This window comes from Mytilus trossulus, chromosome 2 (assembly GCF_036588685.1).
Source record: "Mytilus trossulus isolate FHL-02 chromosome 2, PNRI_Mtr1.1.1.hap1, whole genome shotgun sequence".
Taxonomy (NCBI): domain Eukaryota; kingdom Metazoa; phylum Mollusca; class Bivalvia; order Mytilida; family Mytilidae; genus Mytilus; species Mytilus trossulus.
In genome coordinates this window covers 12,035,283-12,054,405 of record NC_086374.1, presented here as the reverse complement: position 1 = coordinate 12,054,405, position 19,123 = coordinate 12,035,283, and the positions used below count along the sequence as shown (strand labels likewise).

Here is a 19,123-nt window from a genome sequence, read left to right as displayed (position 1 = left end):
TTCAATTTTTTTTATTACCCCACTTGTATTTAATTATATTCTTATGTAAAAGCAGTATTCAAATGTACAATTGATTTTTTTCTAATATTTAGAGATATGAAGATGTGGTATGAGTGCCAATGAGACAACTCTCATTCAAAGTCGCAATTTGTAAAAGTATACCATTATAGGTCAAAGTACGGCTCTCAAAACAGAGCCTTATCTCACAATTTACAGCAAACTATAAAGGGCCCCAAAATGACTAGTGTAAAACCATTCAAACAGGAAAATCAAGTCTAATATATATGTAGGACTCTAAAGTACGATGGTACTCTAAAGTGCGATGGTCACGCTAAAGTGCGATGGTCTACGCTAAAGTACGATGGTGTATCACGCTAAAGTGCGATGGTTGTTTGTTCGCTAAAGTACGATGGTGTATTACGCTAAAGTGCGATGGACCTACAAAGTTTAGAAAATCAACCACATAATTTGTACTTTAAGTTAAGTGTAAAAATAATCTATATTCCCTGTAAATGATTTTTAACAATTCGGACGTAAAACAATTTGGATAATTGGTGTAGCTTGCCGTTCACACAGTCTTTCACTTAAGTGAACACCTCCCCTTACAGCTGTCATTGAAAATGTACAAACAAAATCGATCATTGTGTGCATACGTAAAATCTATTTGTCTCCGAGCTTTCTCCATTTTCGTATCGAGTACAAATACAAGTACTTGTTATAGTAGGCCTTACTTGTTATATTTCCTACAATGTACAAATAAAGATTTAGCCGACAATTTATAATTTATCCACGAAAACATGAACCTTTATTTTACCGCCGTTACTTTTGAATAAATTTGGCAATGTTTTAACGTTCACCGCAAAGTAAGCTGCAACATGCAACATTTATAATGATTTATATGTGTACGTTCACTTCTAACAGAAGCAAAATACGTATTTTGTATCTATAGTAAAATAGTCAACTGCAGGGCACAAGTACTTCTTCCAGCACCCGAAAAAAAAACATATTTGCGTCAGCAGACAAAGTCCGATTTGGTTTAAAATAATCAAGTTTGGTTTAAAATAATTAAGTCTTAATTATTTGGTTTACAAGATGTTGAACAAATATTCTTAGAATTTATCTAACGGTGTGCAAATGTTTGGTTTGTATAAAAGACTGAAAACGTCATTATTCAACTGCGTGTCTTACGTCTATTCTTTTGCGGACAATCGCACTTTAGCGTTTGTAAGCATCGCACTTTAGCGTAGACCATCGCACTTTAGCGTCACCGTCGTACTTTAGCGTCCCCATCGCACTTTAGAGTCCTACATATATAAAAAAAAAAGAGGAACGAGAAACACTATTGGAATTTATTTGAAAAACGAAAGAAAATTATAGAAAATATCATTGTTGTTTGAAAATAGAAGAAAAAAATATATATTAATATACACAGGCACGTGTTTCTGTCAATATTGGGTTTGCTATCCATACCAGTACGTGTTTTTTGTACTGGTATGGATAGTAAACCCCATATTGAGAAACAAGTGCCTGTGCTAAATTTACTTATTTCCAAATCCTGGTATCGATGAGTTGCATAATAAGATATACAAACAAACAACAAACAATATTGTATTTATAGAAAAGAAGATGTGGTTTGATTGCCAATGAGACAACTGTCCACAAGAGACCAAAATAACACAGAAATTAACAACTATAGGTCATCTTACGGCCTTCAACAATGATCAAAGCCCATAACGCATAGTCAGCTTTAAAACCAAAACGTCCCGAAATGACAATGAAAAACAATTCAATCGAGAAAACTAAGGGCCTTATTTATATACAAAAATGAACGAAAAACAATCATGTAACACATAAACAAACGACAACCACTGAATTACAGGCTCCTGACTTTGTCAATCACGGCCCCAAAAAGAAGAAGAATCACTACAATTTAATTTTAAAACTGATATAGAAGTAAACTTAAAGTTTGTTAAAAAATAACAAAACATGATTTTGTTTATTAAATCATAGCACTATAGTAATTTACTGAAACAAGAAATTTGTATATATATTTAAAAATAAGACTCCCATTCTTTGTTACTTCGGACCCTTTAAAGAACATCACACTTCATTTCATACTATTATCATAATAATAATTGATTAGATAATCAATTGGTTGAATTTTGGTTGCTTAACGTCAATGCAAGTGGCAAATATTTCTTGCATATTCAGGACGGGAACAACTTAATATAATAAGAAAAAACAAAAGGTAGGTTTTGTAATAGAGGCGTCCGGGATTAAGGTCGAAAAAACTTTCTTCAAATGATTTGATCGGCTACCACGAGGAATAAGGGTATATTGAAAGGGGACATACATTTAGCCTTGCAACAGGTCACATCAAAGAGATGTTGCTAGGGTTCTTAAATTCTCTTTACACGAGGCATTGAATTTTACGACTCCATTATGACCGGACGTGGCTGTAAATTTGTATATCCCGCACAGACAAACGGACGACCTACTTTGGCCCGTGGGTTTTACTGCCGGTCGGAGGTAGACCAATAGTGAGCATACTTCAATTCCCCAGGCAGTAGTCTGTTTCCAGGCCGTTAATGAAATTCTTGATAACATTTGTATATTCCGAAGGCATACTGAATGTTTTTGGAGGGGACCATCCTAATTCCCCAGTCACTCTTGGGGGGATTAATTAGTACATGTATAAAAAATAACTAACGTAAATGCATATATGATCATATATTTTATCATATATCTATTACTAAATATTATACAGAAATCTTATTTGATATTGTATTCCTGTTTATATTTTAAACCTTTAAAAAATGACATATAATTATTAAAATAATTTTATTTTCATTTCCCATTAGCCAAATCAAGGATTTCACTATACATCCTTGGCCAAATCAGAGACATATATGTATATATGTCTCTGGCCAAATACAAAGAGGTTTGTTAACTTAATTATCAAGTTTTGAAATATTTTTACTTTCACTAGATATTTTGCTAAAATGATTTCTAACATTCACCAATGCTTTCACATGTGTTAAATAACAAAGCATCTAAGTTTCCACTCCTCATTACAGACAGTATTTGCATAATCTATTTTCTACTATAAATTAAAAAAAAATCGATATGGCGGGAAATTAACTCCCCTATCTTATTCGGAAGTCATAAGATTTTATGCTCAAGAATCATAGGGCTAAGAGATGTGTCGAAAGAATGACGTACAGTCCATAAAATGAAAGTTCAAGTGAATTTTAAATTGTTGGTGCTTTTCTTCACTGGGTTTGCAGCATCTACTACTGCAGATCCAACCCTCCGTCTGATAAACTTGGTATGATAATGTCAAATATTTATGAACCCGATATTTCAAATCAAATCAAATAATTATTTTTGTAAAAGTAAAATTGCTAAACACTGAATACTGAACTATGTCTGAACAGTGACGAGGAAAATTTAAAACGGAGTAATGATACTAATCAAATGGCGAAATCAAAAGGTCAAACACATTAAAAGTATAGACAACAACTGTCATAGTCCAAATAATTATGAAGTCTGGCAAGGCTTGCCAGACGTCATCATTATTTGGACTACAACTGTCATATTCCACCCTTCGTTCCGTCATTTTTATGTACAAATACAAATATTAATTAGCACAAACTCATCAACAATAAATGGTTAACATCTGACATGGTTAAGGCCCATGACCAGTGTATTATACACATAATTGCTATTTGTCCGCCATTACTGGATATCAGGCATGTCGGGCAGGTTTCCGTAAAATTTTGATGTAAAAAAACAAAATATCTGATGCCACAATGGAAAAGTGATTGTTGTAAGACGCTAAAGTTCAAGCGGCCAGGTCAGTCGGGAATAGCGATAAGGTGTATTACAAAATTGATCATACATAATATAAACAGACTGTGCACGATTTTATCATTTGTTACGCATCCATATCCTATTATTGTCAGGAATTATTTCTCTTGATCTCTTATGATGTGAAAATATGGCAGCTAATTAATTGTCGTGTTTAGAAGCTGTAGTTTACCAATTGTCACTACCTATTTTGTATTTTCTACAGATCACTACTCTGTGGTATATTTATGTTACTTAGAGCAACCAAAAGAAGTAATATTAAAAATCAGTGCAATTTAGGAGGAAAGCTTTCTGTTTTCTGATGAATTTGTCGTCTATAGAAAACTTGATCTTACTTTTTTCAGTTTCTCTTTGTTGACTAAGTACCAGGATATCATATATACCAGTATCTGTAAAGTTATTTTGTTTTAGGTATATCGACATGGAGATAGGTCTCCAGTGGTTATATATCCTACAGATAAAAACAAAGTTGACAAGTGGCCACAGGGATTGGGATGGTTAACTAAGGTAGGTATTTATATTACTAGAGACCACAAGGATTTGGAGGGTTAACAGAGATACTGTGAAAGTACTTTTATTCGTGGGGTACCAATTTTCGTGGTTTTAGTGGATGACTTTATCCAGGAATTTAAGTGTCCAACGAAAGAAAACAACTATTGTCCAAATCAAGACATGGAAAGATCCCCTTGAAGGTTTGACTACTGATATGATCTAAAGAATATATTGATTAACCTCGAATCTGAGAATACTTTAATAGCAGTCACAGAACTACAACTGCATGCAGGAATATATATCCATTTAATCTGTTTATTTAAAATAACCTAAACTGTACAACTTTTGATCTTTTAATTCACATAAATATTTTTTTTCCCGATGAAAATCAGATTTCCGGTATTGATATGCTAGTATGATAAAGTGTTCATTTTATATTCTCGTAGTTCTCGTACATATGGGAAATAATAATTTCATGCTGGGCTTAATTTTGATCAGAATTATTTGACTATTCAAGATAGGTTTATAGCATTTGTTTATGATACTGATTTCTTTAAGTGACATGTTTATGGCCTAATTAATACTTTTGATAGTGAATAGTCCTTAATCTGTTGATAACTTTATCTTAGGTTTATTAGTGTTGTCACTACAATTTACAGGGTTAATGTTTACTTTGCAATTTCCTTCAATGCAGACTATTTGAAACCATCATTTCTAAAGGCTTTAATTTTTCAATTTAAAAAAAAAACAACTAAAATCCACGAATTTAAAAACCCATGAATATGTAAATATTGCTCAAACCACGAAAATTATACCCATGAATTAAAGTACTTTCACAGTAGGTATTTATACGACAAGTGGCCACAGGGATTGGGATGGTTAACTGAGGTAGGTATTTATATGACAAGAGGCTACAATGATTTGGAGGGTTAACAGAGGTAGGTATTTATATGACAAGTGGCCACAGGGATTTGGATGGTTAACTGAGGTAGGTATTTATATGACAAGTGGCCACAGGGATTGGGAGGGTTAACTGAGGTAGGTATTAACATGACAAGTGGCCACAGGGATTGGTATGGTTAACTGAGGTAGGTATTTATATGAAAGTGGCTACAGGGATTGGGAGGGTTAACTGAGGTAGGTATATACTGTAGATTCATTATTATTCGTTGGATACCAATTTTTGTGGATTTCGTGGGAACAGGTGAACCACGAAATTAAATGTTCAACGAACACCCAATTTTCTATAGGCTTGTGTGCAGATTTTGACAAAACCACGAAATTAAATATCAACGAACATGTAAATTTTTCTCAATCCACGAAAATTGGTACCCACGAATGTAAATGAATCCACAGTATGTATGACAAGAGGTTTGCTATTCTATATATATACTTTTGAAAAACCTATCTTTATCCCATGTTAATTATGTGTGTTTCTGGACATAGTCTGAAGTCAACATTTTTTTATGCCTGTTTTTATCATTTTCAGGAAGGGATGCTGATGCACTACAATTTTGGTCAATGGTTAAGAAAAAGATATGAAGGTTTCCTGAATAGTTCCTATGTACACACAGAAGTAAGTCATTGTATGTGTACGGGACAATTGCAGTAAAGGTTAAGAAATGTTGAGAAATATTGTTATTTAAAGGGTAAGGTGCTCAATACTAATGAAATAGAATTTATTTTTGTTAAATACAGAAAAAATGAGATGTAAGAGGTTGAAGAAAATCATAAATTGAAGACAAAATGAAATTTCGTTATTAACTTATTAGCAATCTTTGTGCATAAACAACATGACCAATAGTCAATTTGCCAATTACCTATTTGTTTCAGTTATTACACACTTTTAAAACAAATTACTTTAATTTGTCAATCGTAGACTAGTTCCATGCAAGACAAAATTTGCTTTTGCCCATTTAAAGTATGATAAGTTTAAAGTGATATATTGGCGTTTATACAAATTTTTATTGAAATAATATCAAAAGTGCTTAACTTAAGGTAGCACAATACAAAGATTTTTTTACTTCCAATCACTAACCTTTGAAATGCTGTAACTTTCTTATGAATGCATAGAAAATAATAAAATAGGTATACATGTATATAGATAGACAAAAAATTGATCTTTTAAATGAATGCAATATTTTTATTATGCAATCATTATGTAATCAATTATTATGTTATTAGTGGCAAAATCTGGGTTAGTTCACTTGAATGAATTTAGCTCTTTCATCTCTTTAACTATACAGAAAATTTTAACGAAATCTTAATCAACACATCATGGGCTTCAAAGGGGTGTCTCAGATTGTCTCTATTGTATTCCATTCTCTCGCAAATCTCTAATTAGTGTAAACATCCTAACCACATAAAAGAAGATAATGTTTAATTAGGTGTAAAATTTGTTCTATACATTCTATCTGAAATCGGAGACACCCTTTTGTAGATAATGGCCATAGGAACAACATATAACAAAATCAACCCTCTAGGGATACCTATGCAGCAGCTAAATTCATTTGAAGGCAGAAATTTGGAGAAAAATATTTTAGACACAGTTAACACTATAATTGGTTACATAATTGTTGCATAATACTAACATTGCATTAATTCGAAAGAGTAATCTGTTAGCTATCCAAAACTACCACTTTTATAAATTTTCAAGCATTATTAAGAAAGTTACAGCATTTTAAAACTTGGGAGTTCGAGTTATTAAATCTTTGTATTGTGCTACCTTAACAGCAAATTAAAAAAAAGATCAAGGTAACACACATTACGCACAGTTAAATTTGCAAATTCTGCTAGCTCTCCATTGCCAATTTCATGTCCCTCCTAAAGGAGACAACCAAAAAAAGGATCGCTAATTACAGGATCAATTACAGGAATAGGTAAATAGACTATTATGATGTTGAACATATGAAAATTACCAAACTGAATGATATTACATGTATGTTCCTCTTACGATTCAAATGCGGATTAAATTGCATCAAAACAGCATTGTTAAGTTTGGTGTTGTTTTATTTTCAATTATAGTGAATGAATCCAACATTTGTTAATCCAAGCAATACAATATAGTATCTCTCCTTTGTTATGACATGTCTACTGTTGATTTGACAGTAAATTTAAGCAATCTAAAAATTGATTCACTACATGTGCATTAAAATAAAATTACATTACGTATAATGATGTAGTAGACAGAAACATCTTATTGTAGATAGAAGTTGCCAGTTCAAATGAAGACAGATGTCTAATGAGTGCCTATTGTAACCTAGCTGGTTTATACCCTCCAGACCAAGTATGGAATCCAAACTTACTTAACTGGCAGCCCATACCAGTACATACCAGACCCAAGAAAGAGGACAATGTAAGATTCTCCCTCTCACACACACACACACACACACTTCATGGAGTCCAAGTATGGAATCCAAACCTACCTAACTGGCCGCCCATACCAGTACATACCAGACCCAAGAAAGAGGACAATGTAAGATTCCCCCTCACACACACACACTTCATGGAGATTAAGTATGGAATACGAACCTTACTAACTGGCAGCCCATTCCAGACAGAATATACCAGACCCAAGAAAGAGGATTTTATAAAAATAAGGAGGTGTAGTATGATTGTAGTATGATTGCCAATGAGACAACTATCCACCAAAGTTTAAATGGAGTAGCTGGAGGCAAATTATAGGCTATGTAATGGCCTTCAATATTGAAAAGAAAACATACTGTATGGTTGTCTATAAAAGGACCTGACATTAAAAATAGGTAACACTCAATTAAGAAAATAATGGCCTAATTCCTAACAAAACAATTTATGAAAAACAGATATGACATTGTAAGTTTATACCCCCTAAAGGAGATTAAGTTTTGAATACAGACATTTCTATTAAACTGGAAGCCTTTACCACTACATACCAGACAAAATATTTTGACCCACTTGGGGCACCATTCTTTATTCTGGCTGTGGGTGGGGTTTATGTTGCCTTATATTAAGGTTTCTTTTGAAATAAATATTTTGTGTACAGTTTATTTTTTGTTTCTCTTTTATTTTGGCCATTGTGTTGTCTTTTTTTCTTTTTTTTAAACTTCTGGCTCCCCATAAAAGGATCCATTGGAAAAGCAGATATCAAATTTCCCACACAGTATAATTACCACAACTATCTACATAAATACTTTGTTTTTGGCAGGTGATTAACATGGGAGAGAATTGTCCACGATATGATCAACTGTACCAGGAAACCATGAAAACAAAAGAGATAGCTGAAGAGGAAATGAGAAACAAAGTAAGTCATAATCATTTTTAAACTAAAAAAACAAAAAATATATCATTCCATTTTTAAGAAGTAAATCATGAAAAAATGTTTAATCACAGTAACAGGACAAAATTATGTGTATGAGCTGATAGACGATAGACTATCAGGCAATCAGAAGACATGTTACATTTGAAATTAAATCAAAAACTTTTTTTTTATTATACTAACTTGCAGATGAAATGTATAAATTAAGTATAATTCACAATTGAGTATCTCATGTTTATTATTTTGTATAATTTCTTTCCTTTTCAGGATTTTTACAAGTTTGTGGGACAGATGTCAGGAATGGATCATGAAAATATTTCTAACATTTGGCAGATTGCTGATACACTGTTTTGTGAGGTACAGAATTATCTATTCATATGGCATTTAATGATTACTTAGTTTTGTTATGATCAATCTCTGTTGATGAACGAAAACAGATGTTCATATCCTCAATATGAAAAAAAGGAGAAATGTTATGAATATAAAAGAGACAATGACCAATGACAACCAATAAATTTCAGGCTCCTGACTTTGGACAGGCAAATACAGAGTGTGACAGGGTTCAATATGCTCAAGAGCATGCAACCTTTCCCAGTACAGTGGTGAAACAAAATAACATAAAAGTAAATTAAAAATCCATTAAAAAATCAAAACAAGCAAAGCACAATAAGAACTACCAAAAAACTAAAAGACTCAAATTTGAATAATCTATCTTGGAGAACCTTAAATTACTAATTATTTGTTAAAAAAATATTTACAACTAAAAAGTCCATCATGTTTCCAAGAGACTAAAATATCAATCAGTACACCTCCCATGGATTTAGTATAAAGAATTCTTAAACAGTCTGAGAAAAAAACAGGATCTTGTGCAATGCCATAAGTATAAACAGGATGTAGGATATTTAGTGTACATAACTGTACATGGATACACATTAAGTAATAATAATTTCATTTATTATTAAAAAATTAATGTGAATACCATTAAAAACAATATTTAAAGGTTTGCTAAGTTACACTGTTGTTCTTTGAAGGAAATTTGTATCATTGGCAATCATAACACATCTGCTTATATATATCAGCAACTAAAGCACTTCTGGTTTGTTGTTAGATTTGACATATTATTTCAGAAAGCCCATAACTTAACAGTATCCCCCTGGGCTGATCAGCAATGGAAAAAGGAAAACATGACTGTGTATGAGAAATTACGTTTTCTAGACAGCTGGCAATTCAGACTTCTGTACAGTGGACTTGAAAAAAGTCGACTAATGGGAGGTAGGATATATACCAGTTTTATAGAAGAGTTATGTTATGTAGTAACAATTGAGACTTTATAGAATCATTTGTGTAAAGCAGTTTTTTTCACTCTATATGTTCTCTTCTTGGTGAATTCTTCATACTTCTATTCACAAATGCTTTATATATTTGAATTTTGCTTTGCTAAATGTTATATGTTATTTATTTAATTGTGATAGCAAAGAAAATGAAATACCACATCTATAGCTATTTCTTAGTAAGCAGTATAAGTGTAAAATCATTAATTTTCATTGGTACCAATACTCATGGATTGGGGAAAGAATTGTATATTCATGGATACTTGATTTAGCAAATTAACCTGACAATATCAGGATATATAAATTTAGTCGGATCTTAACATGTACTCATGATTTGTTTAAAACCAGTTTTGATAAAAAATAAACGAAGAAATGTCGAAATGTTGAGGACTTAATTAAATCTGTATTTGGGTAAGATGGTGCAAGCAGACAATTTTTATTGCATATTACACTCTGAGAGGCAAATAATCTTTAACTATTTTATTATTAAAATATTGTGTAAAAACGTTAATTATGAGCTATGAAAGTCAAGTGACTCGAGCATTTTTCTGAGGAAGATTGAAAAAATTGCAAAGGAATATTTTTTACAGTGGGTTAGCTTTCATTAGTATTCACTATCCTATAGATTAACAACTTTTGGTTATATTTATAATTTAGAATCATCATTGAAGGTGGAGCATGAATGCACAGTTAATTAATTATATTGCTGTGCCATTTGTATGCAAAAGTGGCATTCCTTTGCATTATATGCTGATTCGAAAAAGTTATGCGAGTATTGTCTCCCTTTAACAAGTTCATTATTTTATAATTAAGTTTAGTCTTCTGATATAATTTTGAATAACTACAAAATGTATCAATTCAATATATTTCAGTTTTTGTTATTGGTGTATTAAAAACATTGATGTACGAATATAATTTCATAAATTTGAAAAGTTTAAAATGATTACATATAAACAACCGTTCATTATTTTTGAAAAAGACTATAAATGGAATTACATATCTCCCCTTCATGATAGATTGATTGGGAAATTAACCAGAGTTATCTAGTAGTAATCACAGAAAGGGACTAGCAAGCAATTTCTTATTGAAGCTTATTTAACGTTAAAACATATTTCCACTATAAACGAATGTTACTTTATACAAATAAATGGACTTTGTTAGCTGAATCTACAAATTTTATTTAGATATTATGATTTTTTATTACAATAGATTAATATGCTACTTGATTTTATGGTTCTGCCCAAATTACACACAAGCCTGTTGGAAATTAGTAATTTATTGAACACTTAAAGGAGTACAGGCAATGAGGTTCTTATTTTGCCCAAATATTGGTTGAAAAGTAGCCATACATATTTTTTAATTTGTCCCAACTACACTAAGGTACAAGGTCTCTAGGAAATAAAAACATATTTCACATTGAACAACCATAGAAACAAACCATGTTAAATTTGTATATCTTTTAAAAAATTTACAAATTTTGCAGTTCTCTTCTTTTCCTAAAAACAGAACATATCATGACCTAATTGTCATAACTTGAAAAAACTCATGTAATTTATTAGGACTCTTTGTTTTAATGTATTTCCAAACAAGACATGCAAATTTGAAATACATGTAGTTCTCAAAAACTTTATTCTCTTTATTTTCTTTGGCCAAACTTGGCTTAAATGCCCCCACTCTGTATTCCCATAAACTTCTATTTTTAAAAATTCAATATAAAAAATATCGAAATTCCAAGGAAATCAAACTAAAACGTCCCTTATCAAATGGCAAAATCAAAAGCTCAAACATCAAACGAATCCAAAACAACTGTACTATTCCTGACTTGGTACAGGCATTTCCTTTAATATGTAGATAATGGTGTATTTAATCTGATTTTAATGCTGCTAAACCTCTCAATTGTATGACAGTCAAATAAAATTGCATTATGTGACTATCAAACAGACTTTAAAACACCTGACTCAAAAATATAGAGGTCCATGTTATAGGATAATTCTGTTTCAGGTTCATTTTATAGAATTATTTTGTTTCAGGTCCAATTCTTGGTGAATTTGTCCAGCAGATGGTAACTGCCTCTCAGAATAAAACTAACACTAAAATGTTTATGTATTCAGGGGTAAGTTTATTTATTTGATATAACATTTGAGCTGTGTCGCCCTTAGTCAAATGAATATCAAAACATTTGTTTAACCTTATTCGGGTTGAAAATATCTATGGGAATCCTGTCATTGTTTGAGAATATCTATGGGAATCCTGTCATTGTTTGAGAATATCTATGGGAATCCTGTCATTGTTTGAAAATATCTATGGGAATCCTGTCACTGTTTGAAAATTGAGTTGTTATAAGATCCATGCAAAACAGATCAAAACTTAATCTTTTATTTTGTACTTAAATGTTCCAAAATCAGTCAAAGTATAGCAGATGTACATGTAATCTTGCACTTGCATTTCTATGTAACAAGCTTGTTTCATGGCAAAAATAATGTTTGCTGTAGAGGCTTGGTAAAAATAAAACTGAGAACAATTTGAAATTTAAATTCCTTGAAGAATGTATTGTAAGGAATTTATTTATGTGGATAAAGTGTATCTTATAACAATTTGATATGACTGCTATCATGGCTATGAAATACAAGGTAGGAGAAATCCAAAACCATAACCAAAAGAAATGATTCATTATTGCAGTGGTGGATCCAGAAATTTTCAGAAGTGGGTGCCCACTGGCTGCCTAAGAGGGGGATCGATCTCGTCACGCTTCAGAGATTCCCTATATAAGCAACCATTCTCAAAAGGGGGCCCTGGCCCCCCTCTGATATCCGCCTATGTATTGTATTTATAAAAGTGCTATATACACAACCAAAAAAACAAAACATATTCATGTAATTCTGTACAAAATTAATAGTAAAATGTATTATAACCTTCATGCAGTCTAAATTTAAACTTTTAAAAATGCCCCCTACAAACCACTCAAAACGTTGTTCTGAACATATGTTTTAGAGGTAATTGAACTGCATCACTTTACAATGTGTAGGTGTGAATAGTTGTAAGATAGTTAGGGAGCAATCATTCAAATAACATCATTTGAAGACTTATAGACTACATTAGAAAAATATATTGAGATGAGAAACTATCTTCAAAACAACATAGTATATCAATAGATCTTTTTTCACAAAATTTAGATGATTGTTGTTTTCCTGTGTTACCAGAAATGTTGCTTCTTGTGACTAATTGCTTTTATCTGTTACAGCATGATACAACTGTTGCTGCTTTGCTCTCTGCTTTAAATCTATTTGCTAATGGAACCAGTCCACCATATGCAGCATCTGTTTTAGTAGAACTCCATCAGAACTCTGCTGGGAATTACTATGTTAATGTTCTATATAAAAATACTACTGATACAGCATATCTTCTAACTGTACCAGGTAAATATCTTCCTTTCATATAAATCCATCAAAATACCACTGATAGAGCATCTCAAAACCTTGTGATTAACTCCCTTTCAATGAACATCAAAATATCACTCATTCAATATTTTTGTAAACATTTTAATTGAAATATTTTTTTAACCAACTTCTTGATAGATATTTAATTGATAACTTTTTCAAACAATAAATTGTTCAATTGCAATAAATTGAAATATAAAAATAAATATATTAATTTCAGGATGTACTGAAGATTGTCCTTTAGAAGACTTCCAGAAAATAACTAAACCCTATATACCTGTGGACTGGAAAAAAGAATGTGGAGTCAAGTCTGATGATAACGCAGTCTCATTGACAACTTGTAAGTTGAATACTAGAGATACTACTTGTCAACAGTGCCTACAGTAATCAAACTGTCTCCGTCAGAAAATCTTTGTTTTGTTCACATAATATCAATGTGTACCTCAATCTAAACTTAATTGTTGTTTTAAGAAATGATTTGGTCGTAGGTTGATGATTAGAGTTGTCTCATTATTTTCCCAAAACAAGAACAATAATTAAAAACATGTGCAAATACTTGCCAAAGAAGTTGGCACTCGTCTCATTCGATATAATTCGAAATTCATTGCAACTCTTTTTCTGATAGAAGGCCAATGTGCGTGTGTAAAACGTACAGTTGTATTAATAATTGGCATTGAAATCTTTCATGCATATGTTTTTTTTCTCGATATTTTATTCCAAAAAGAAGCGTTGTGTACGGTGCTTAGCTTACCACATAAATCCTTCTGTAAAGTGCATAGTTAAGTTGCTGTACACCATACACAAAAATAAATTTTTGGTACTCTTTTATTACCCAAAAAGTTTCAAGGAATGAGTAATCACAGGTAGCGATATGATTGATAACTATTACTTTTGCCCTGTATTAGCTTTCTTTCAGGTAAAACATGTAAATATCTCGACAATTGTATCAAAATTGAAAGTTATTTGCGCATTTACAAGTGAATTTTTCTCATTAGAATATAAAAGTTGTCATATAAAAAGGATAAAATCGATGCGAAAATTATTTTGGAGCAGTAATTTCAGATGTTGAGAAATGAACACTGAATGATGATAAAAAAAAAAACCAAAGATTTTCATTACCTTGTCAGTTCAAAATCAATCATGCTCGCTTGGTTAGTACCTCTATCCACTGTACGATGATACACCGTGACTTTAGTTTGCCTCATTCAAATGTAATGAAACTTATACACAATGCTTATTACCACAAAGCTCAGATCAAGTACAAAATTGGGTAGCTTCAATTTTATTGTTCTAGAATTATGCTCCTTTATAACTTTATATGATATTCAAGCAGGTGCTTACTTTCATTCTAGTACCAATCCATTCTTATCTTAGTATATATATTTTTTTTCAGACCAGATCACTACAGCCGTACTAGCAGGTGTAATCTTGATTTTACTCATTATTCTGGTTGTGGTATTTATTCGGATGAGGAAGATACAAGTGTCATACAGAAACTTTAGATGACCAACTGCAGAATATGAATATGTACAGCTACAATATTATGATGATTATTCTGACTGATTACAGTATTACTATACTCCAGATATCTGACTTATTACAGTATTACTGTACCAATTGTACTGTACACCAGATATTTGACTAAGTAAAGTATTATTGTACACCAGATATTTGACGAATTACAGGATTACTGTACACAAGATATTTGAATGATTATAGTATTACTGTACACCAGATATTTGACTGATTACAGTATTACTGTACACCAGATATTTGACTAATTACAGGATTACTGTACACCAGATATTTGACTAATTACAGGATTACTTTACTCCAGATAGTTGACTGATTACAGGATTACTGTACACCAGATATTTGACTAATTACAGGATTACTTTACTCCAGATAGTTGACTGATTACAGGATTACTGTACACCAGATATTTGACTAATTACAGGATTACTTTACTCCAGATAGTTGACTGATTACAGGATTACTGTACACCAGATATTTGACTAATTACAGGATTACTTTACTCCAGATAGTTGACTGATTACAGTATTACTGTACACCAGATATTTGACTGATTACAGTATTACTGTACACCAGATATTTGACTGATTACAGTATTACTGTACACCAGATATTTGACTGATTACAGGATAACTGTACACCAGATATTTGACTGATTACAGTATTACTGTACACCAGATATTTGACTGATTACAGTATAACTGTACACCAGATATTTGACTGATTACAGTATTACTGTACACCAGATATTTGACTGATTACAGTATTACTGTACACCAGATATTTGACTAATTAAAGTATTACTTTACTCCAGATATTTGACTGATTACAGGATTACTGTACACCAGATATTTGACTAATTAAAGTATTACTTTACTCCAGATAGTTGACTGATTACAGGATTACTGTACACCAGATATTTGACTGATTACAGTATTACCATACACCAGATAGTTGACTGATTACAGTATTACTGTACACCAGATATTTGACTAAGTACAGTATTACTTTACTCCAGATATTTGACTGATTACAGGATTACTGTACACCAGATATTTGACTAATTAAAGTATTACTTTACTCCAGATAGTTGACTGATTACAGGATTACTTTACTCCAGATAGTTGACTAATTACAGGATTACTTTACTCCAGATAGTTGACTGATTACAGGATTACTGTACACCAGATATTTGACTAATTACAGGATTACTTTACTCCAGATAGTTGACTGATTACAGGATTACTGTACACCAGATATTTGACTAATTACAGGATTACTTTACTCCAGATAGTTGACTGATTACAGGATTACTGTACACCAGATATTTGACTAATTACAGGATTACTTTACTCCAGATAGTTGACTGATTACAGTATTACTGTACACCAGATATTTGACTGATTACAGTATTACTGTACACCAGATATTTGACTGATTACAGTATTACTGTACACCAGATATTTGACTGATTACAGGATAACTGTACACCAGATATTTGACTGATTACAGTATTACTGTACACCAGATATTTGACTGATTACAGTATAACTGTACACCAGATATTTGACTGATTACAGTATTACTGTACACCAGATATTTGACTAATTAAAGTATTACTTTACTCCAGATAGTTGACTGATTACAGGATTACTGTACACCAGATATTTGACTGATTACAGTATTACCATACACCAGATAGTTGACTGATTACAGTATTACTGTACACCAGATATTTGACTAAGTACAGTATTACTTTACTCCAGATATTTGACTGATTACAGTATTACTGTACACCAGATATTTGACTAATTAAAGTATTACTTTACTCCAGATATTTGACTGATTACAGGATTACTGTACACCAGATATTTGACTAATTAAAGTATTACTTTACTCCAGATAGTTGACTGATTACAGGATTACTGTACACCAGATATTTGAATGATTACAGTATTACTGTACACCAGATATTTGACTGATTACAGTATTACCATACACCAGATAGTTGACTGATTACAGTATTACTGTACACCAGATATTTGACTAAGTACAGTATTACTTTACTCCAGATATTTGACTGATTACAGGATTACTGTACACCAGATATTTGACTAATTAAAGTATTACTTTACTCCAGATAGTTGACTGATTACAGGATTACTGTACACCAGATATTTGACTAATTAAAGTATTACTTTACTCCAGATAGTTGACTGATTACAGGATTACTGTACACCAGATATTTGACTGATTACAGGATTACTTTACTCCAGATAGTTGACTGATTACAGTATTACTGTACACCAGATATTTGACTGATTACAGTATTACCATACACCAGATATTTGACCAAGTACAGTATTACTTTACTCCAGATATTTGACTGATTACAGGATAACTGTACACCAGATATTTGACTGATTACAGTATTACTGTACACCAGATATTTGACTTATTACAGTATTACTGTACACCAGATATTTGACTGATTACAGGATAACTGTACACCAGATATTTGACTGATTACAGTATTACTGTACACCAGATATTTGACTAATTACAGTATTACTGTACACCAGATATTTGACTTATTACAGTATTACTGTACACCAGATATTTGACTAATTACAGTATTACTGTACACCAGATATTTGACTGATTACAGTATTACTGTACACCAGGTATTTGACTGATTACAGTATTACTGTACACCAGATATTTGACTGATTACAGAATAACTGTACACCAAATATTTCTATTAATTGTTCAATTCAACAATGGTATTACATAACTGTCAATATGTTATAAAGTTGATTAATATGTCATTTCTATGCTTTTGCACAGTTACAATATTAGCAGGTAAACAGAGATACACTTTGAATGTCACAAATATAAAATGACAGTACTACAATATTACAATGAGTTTTGAAGCCATAATTTTTATCATTTATCACATACATATATTCAACAAGCCTTACTTTCTCAGGAATTATGTATTATATCCCCACTCTCAAAATGAGGGCTATATATTGCAATCATTTTGTCCGTCCATCTACATTCTTCAAGCATGCCAACAGTAATGAGTTGTAAATGTGTGTGCTCTTTTTGGATCTGTGCAATCTTAAAAAATGATCAATTATGCTGATATAATAGTTATTTTCCTCAAGCTGATGTATTGAATTGAATGATGTGATTTCAAACTTCACATAGTTTTTGAGAATGTTTGTTTGAGGGTTTGTATGCATTTTACAATCAGCTTTATCATTGATTGTTATTTAACTTTAATCCTAGAAAAAGATTCTTAATCAATATTATTAAGATATTTTGCAATGCTTTCAAGCTGTTTTATTATGGGGACAATCTTGAACTACATGGCTTTCAAAAGTAAACACTTTTTTTTTGCTTTCTTGCTTGAAAATTAGAACTGACAGAAGAAATTGAACTTTACTAAGCCTTCTCATATGATTTATAAAAAAGATATTTTTTTGTATATGTAAAAATTTAATTTATTTTTCTAGTCCATATTTTCTTCAGAATTGCTCAAAATTTGTCTTATGTTTTTAGTAGATATGCAGATATTTTTTTAACATTTTGTACATATAAATATATATCTGATCAAAATTGTGTCTGTCATTCCAAAGAACAAAACTTTTAGCATTATATGTATGTGGTAATGTATTTTTATTGTAAATTCACAATTTATTCACATGTTTTATTTAAAACAAATGCAAGATTTGATTATTTCGTTATAAAATAAGGAAATGTAATTGCATTGCCAATGAGATGGGCATACACCAAAGACCAATTTGGTGAGTATAAGCAGTTATATTCACAAAATGACCTTCAACAATGTGCTAGTCCCATAGCACACAGGAAGCTATATAAGAACCAGATATACATAACATAATGTAAAACAATTCAAATGAGAAAACCAAATTCCTGATTCATGTACAAAACAACTTTTGAAAAACAAATATGATTTACAGAAACAAACTACAACTTAACAAAAATTAGAAGAATGTGTTATGATTGTCAATTACAAAGCTTTCCACCAAAAACCAAATGATGTAGAAGTATAGGTCACCAAATGGTCTTCAACAATAAGCAAAAACAATATAGCAAAAAAAGCACAAAGATAACAAATGTAAAACAATTAGATTGAG

General features: G+C 31.4%; 1 protein-coding gene across 1 annotated transcript; it reads left to right on the top strand.

The window, feature by feature from the left end:
• Positions 1 to 3,176: 3,176 nt before the first annotated feature.
• On the top strand, positions 3,177 to 15,195 carry LOC134706503 (lysosomal acid phosphatase-like). Its single transcript, XM_063565509.1, has 11 exons — positions 3,177 to 3,328; positions 4,282 to 4,377; positions 5,852 to 5,938; positions 7,568 to 7,717; positions 8,546 to 8,641; positions 8,924 to 9,013; positions 9,784 to 9,928; positions 12,018 to 12,100; positions 13,229 to 13,403; positions 13,645 to 13,764; positions 14,818 to 15,195. The coding sequence occupies exons 1-11, from the start codon at positions 3,233 to 3,235 to the stop codon at positions 14,928 to 14,930; spliced, it is 1,251 nt and encodes a 416-aa protein (XP_063421579.1). The 5' UTR covers positions 3,177 to 3,232; the 3' UTR covers positions 14,931 to 15,195.
• The last annotated feature ends 3,928 nt before the right edge of the window (positions 15,196 to 19,123 follow it).

Excerpts from the sequence above, each read along its gene's own strand:
- LOC134706503 (XM_063565509.1), top strand. The coding sequence starts at position 3,233 with ATGAAAGTTCAAGTGAATTTTAAATTGTTGGTGCTTTTCTTCACTGGG. Across the intron at positions 3,329-4,281 it reads CCCTCCGTCTGATAAACTTG|GTATATCGACATGGAGATAG; the intron begins GTATGATAATGT and ends ATTTTGTTTTAG. Across the intron at positions 5,939-7,567 it reads GTTCCTATGTACACACAGAA|ATAGAAGTTGCCAGTTCAAA; the intron begins GTAAGTCATTGT and ends ATCTTATTGTAG.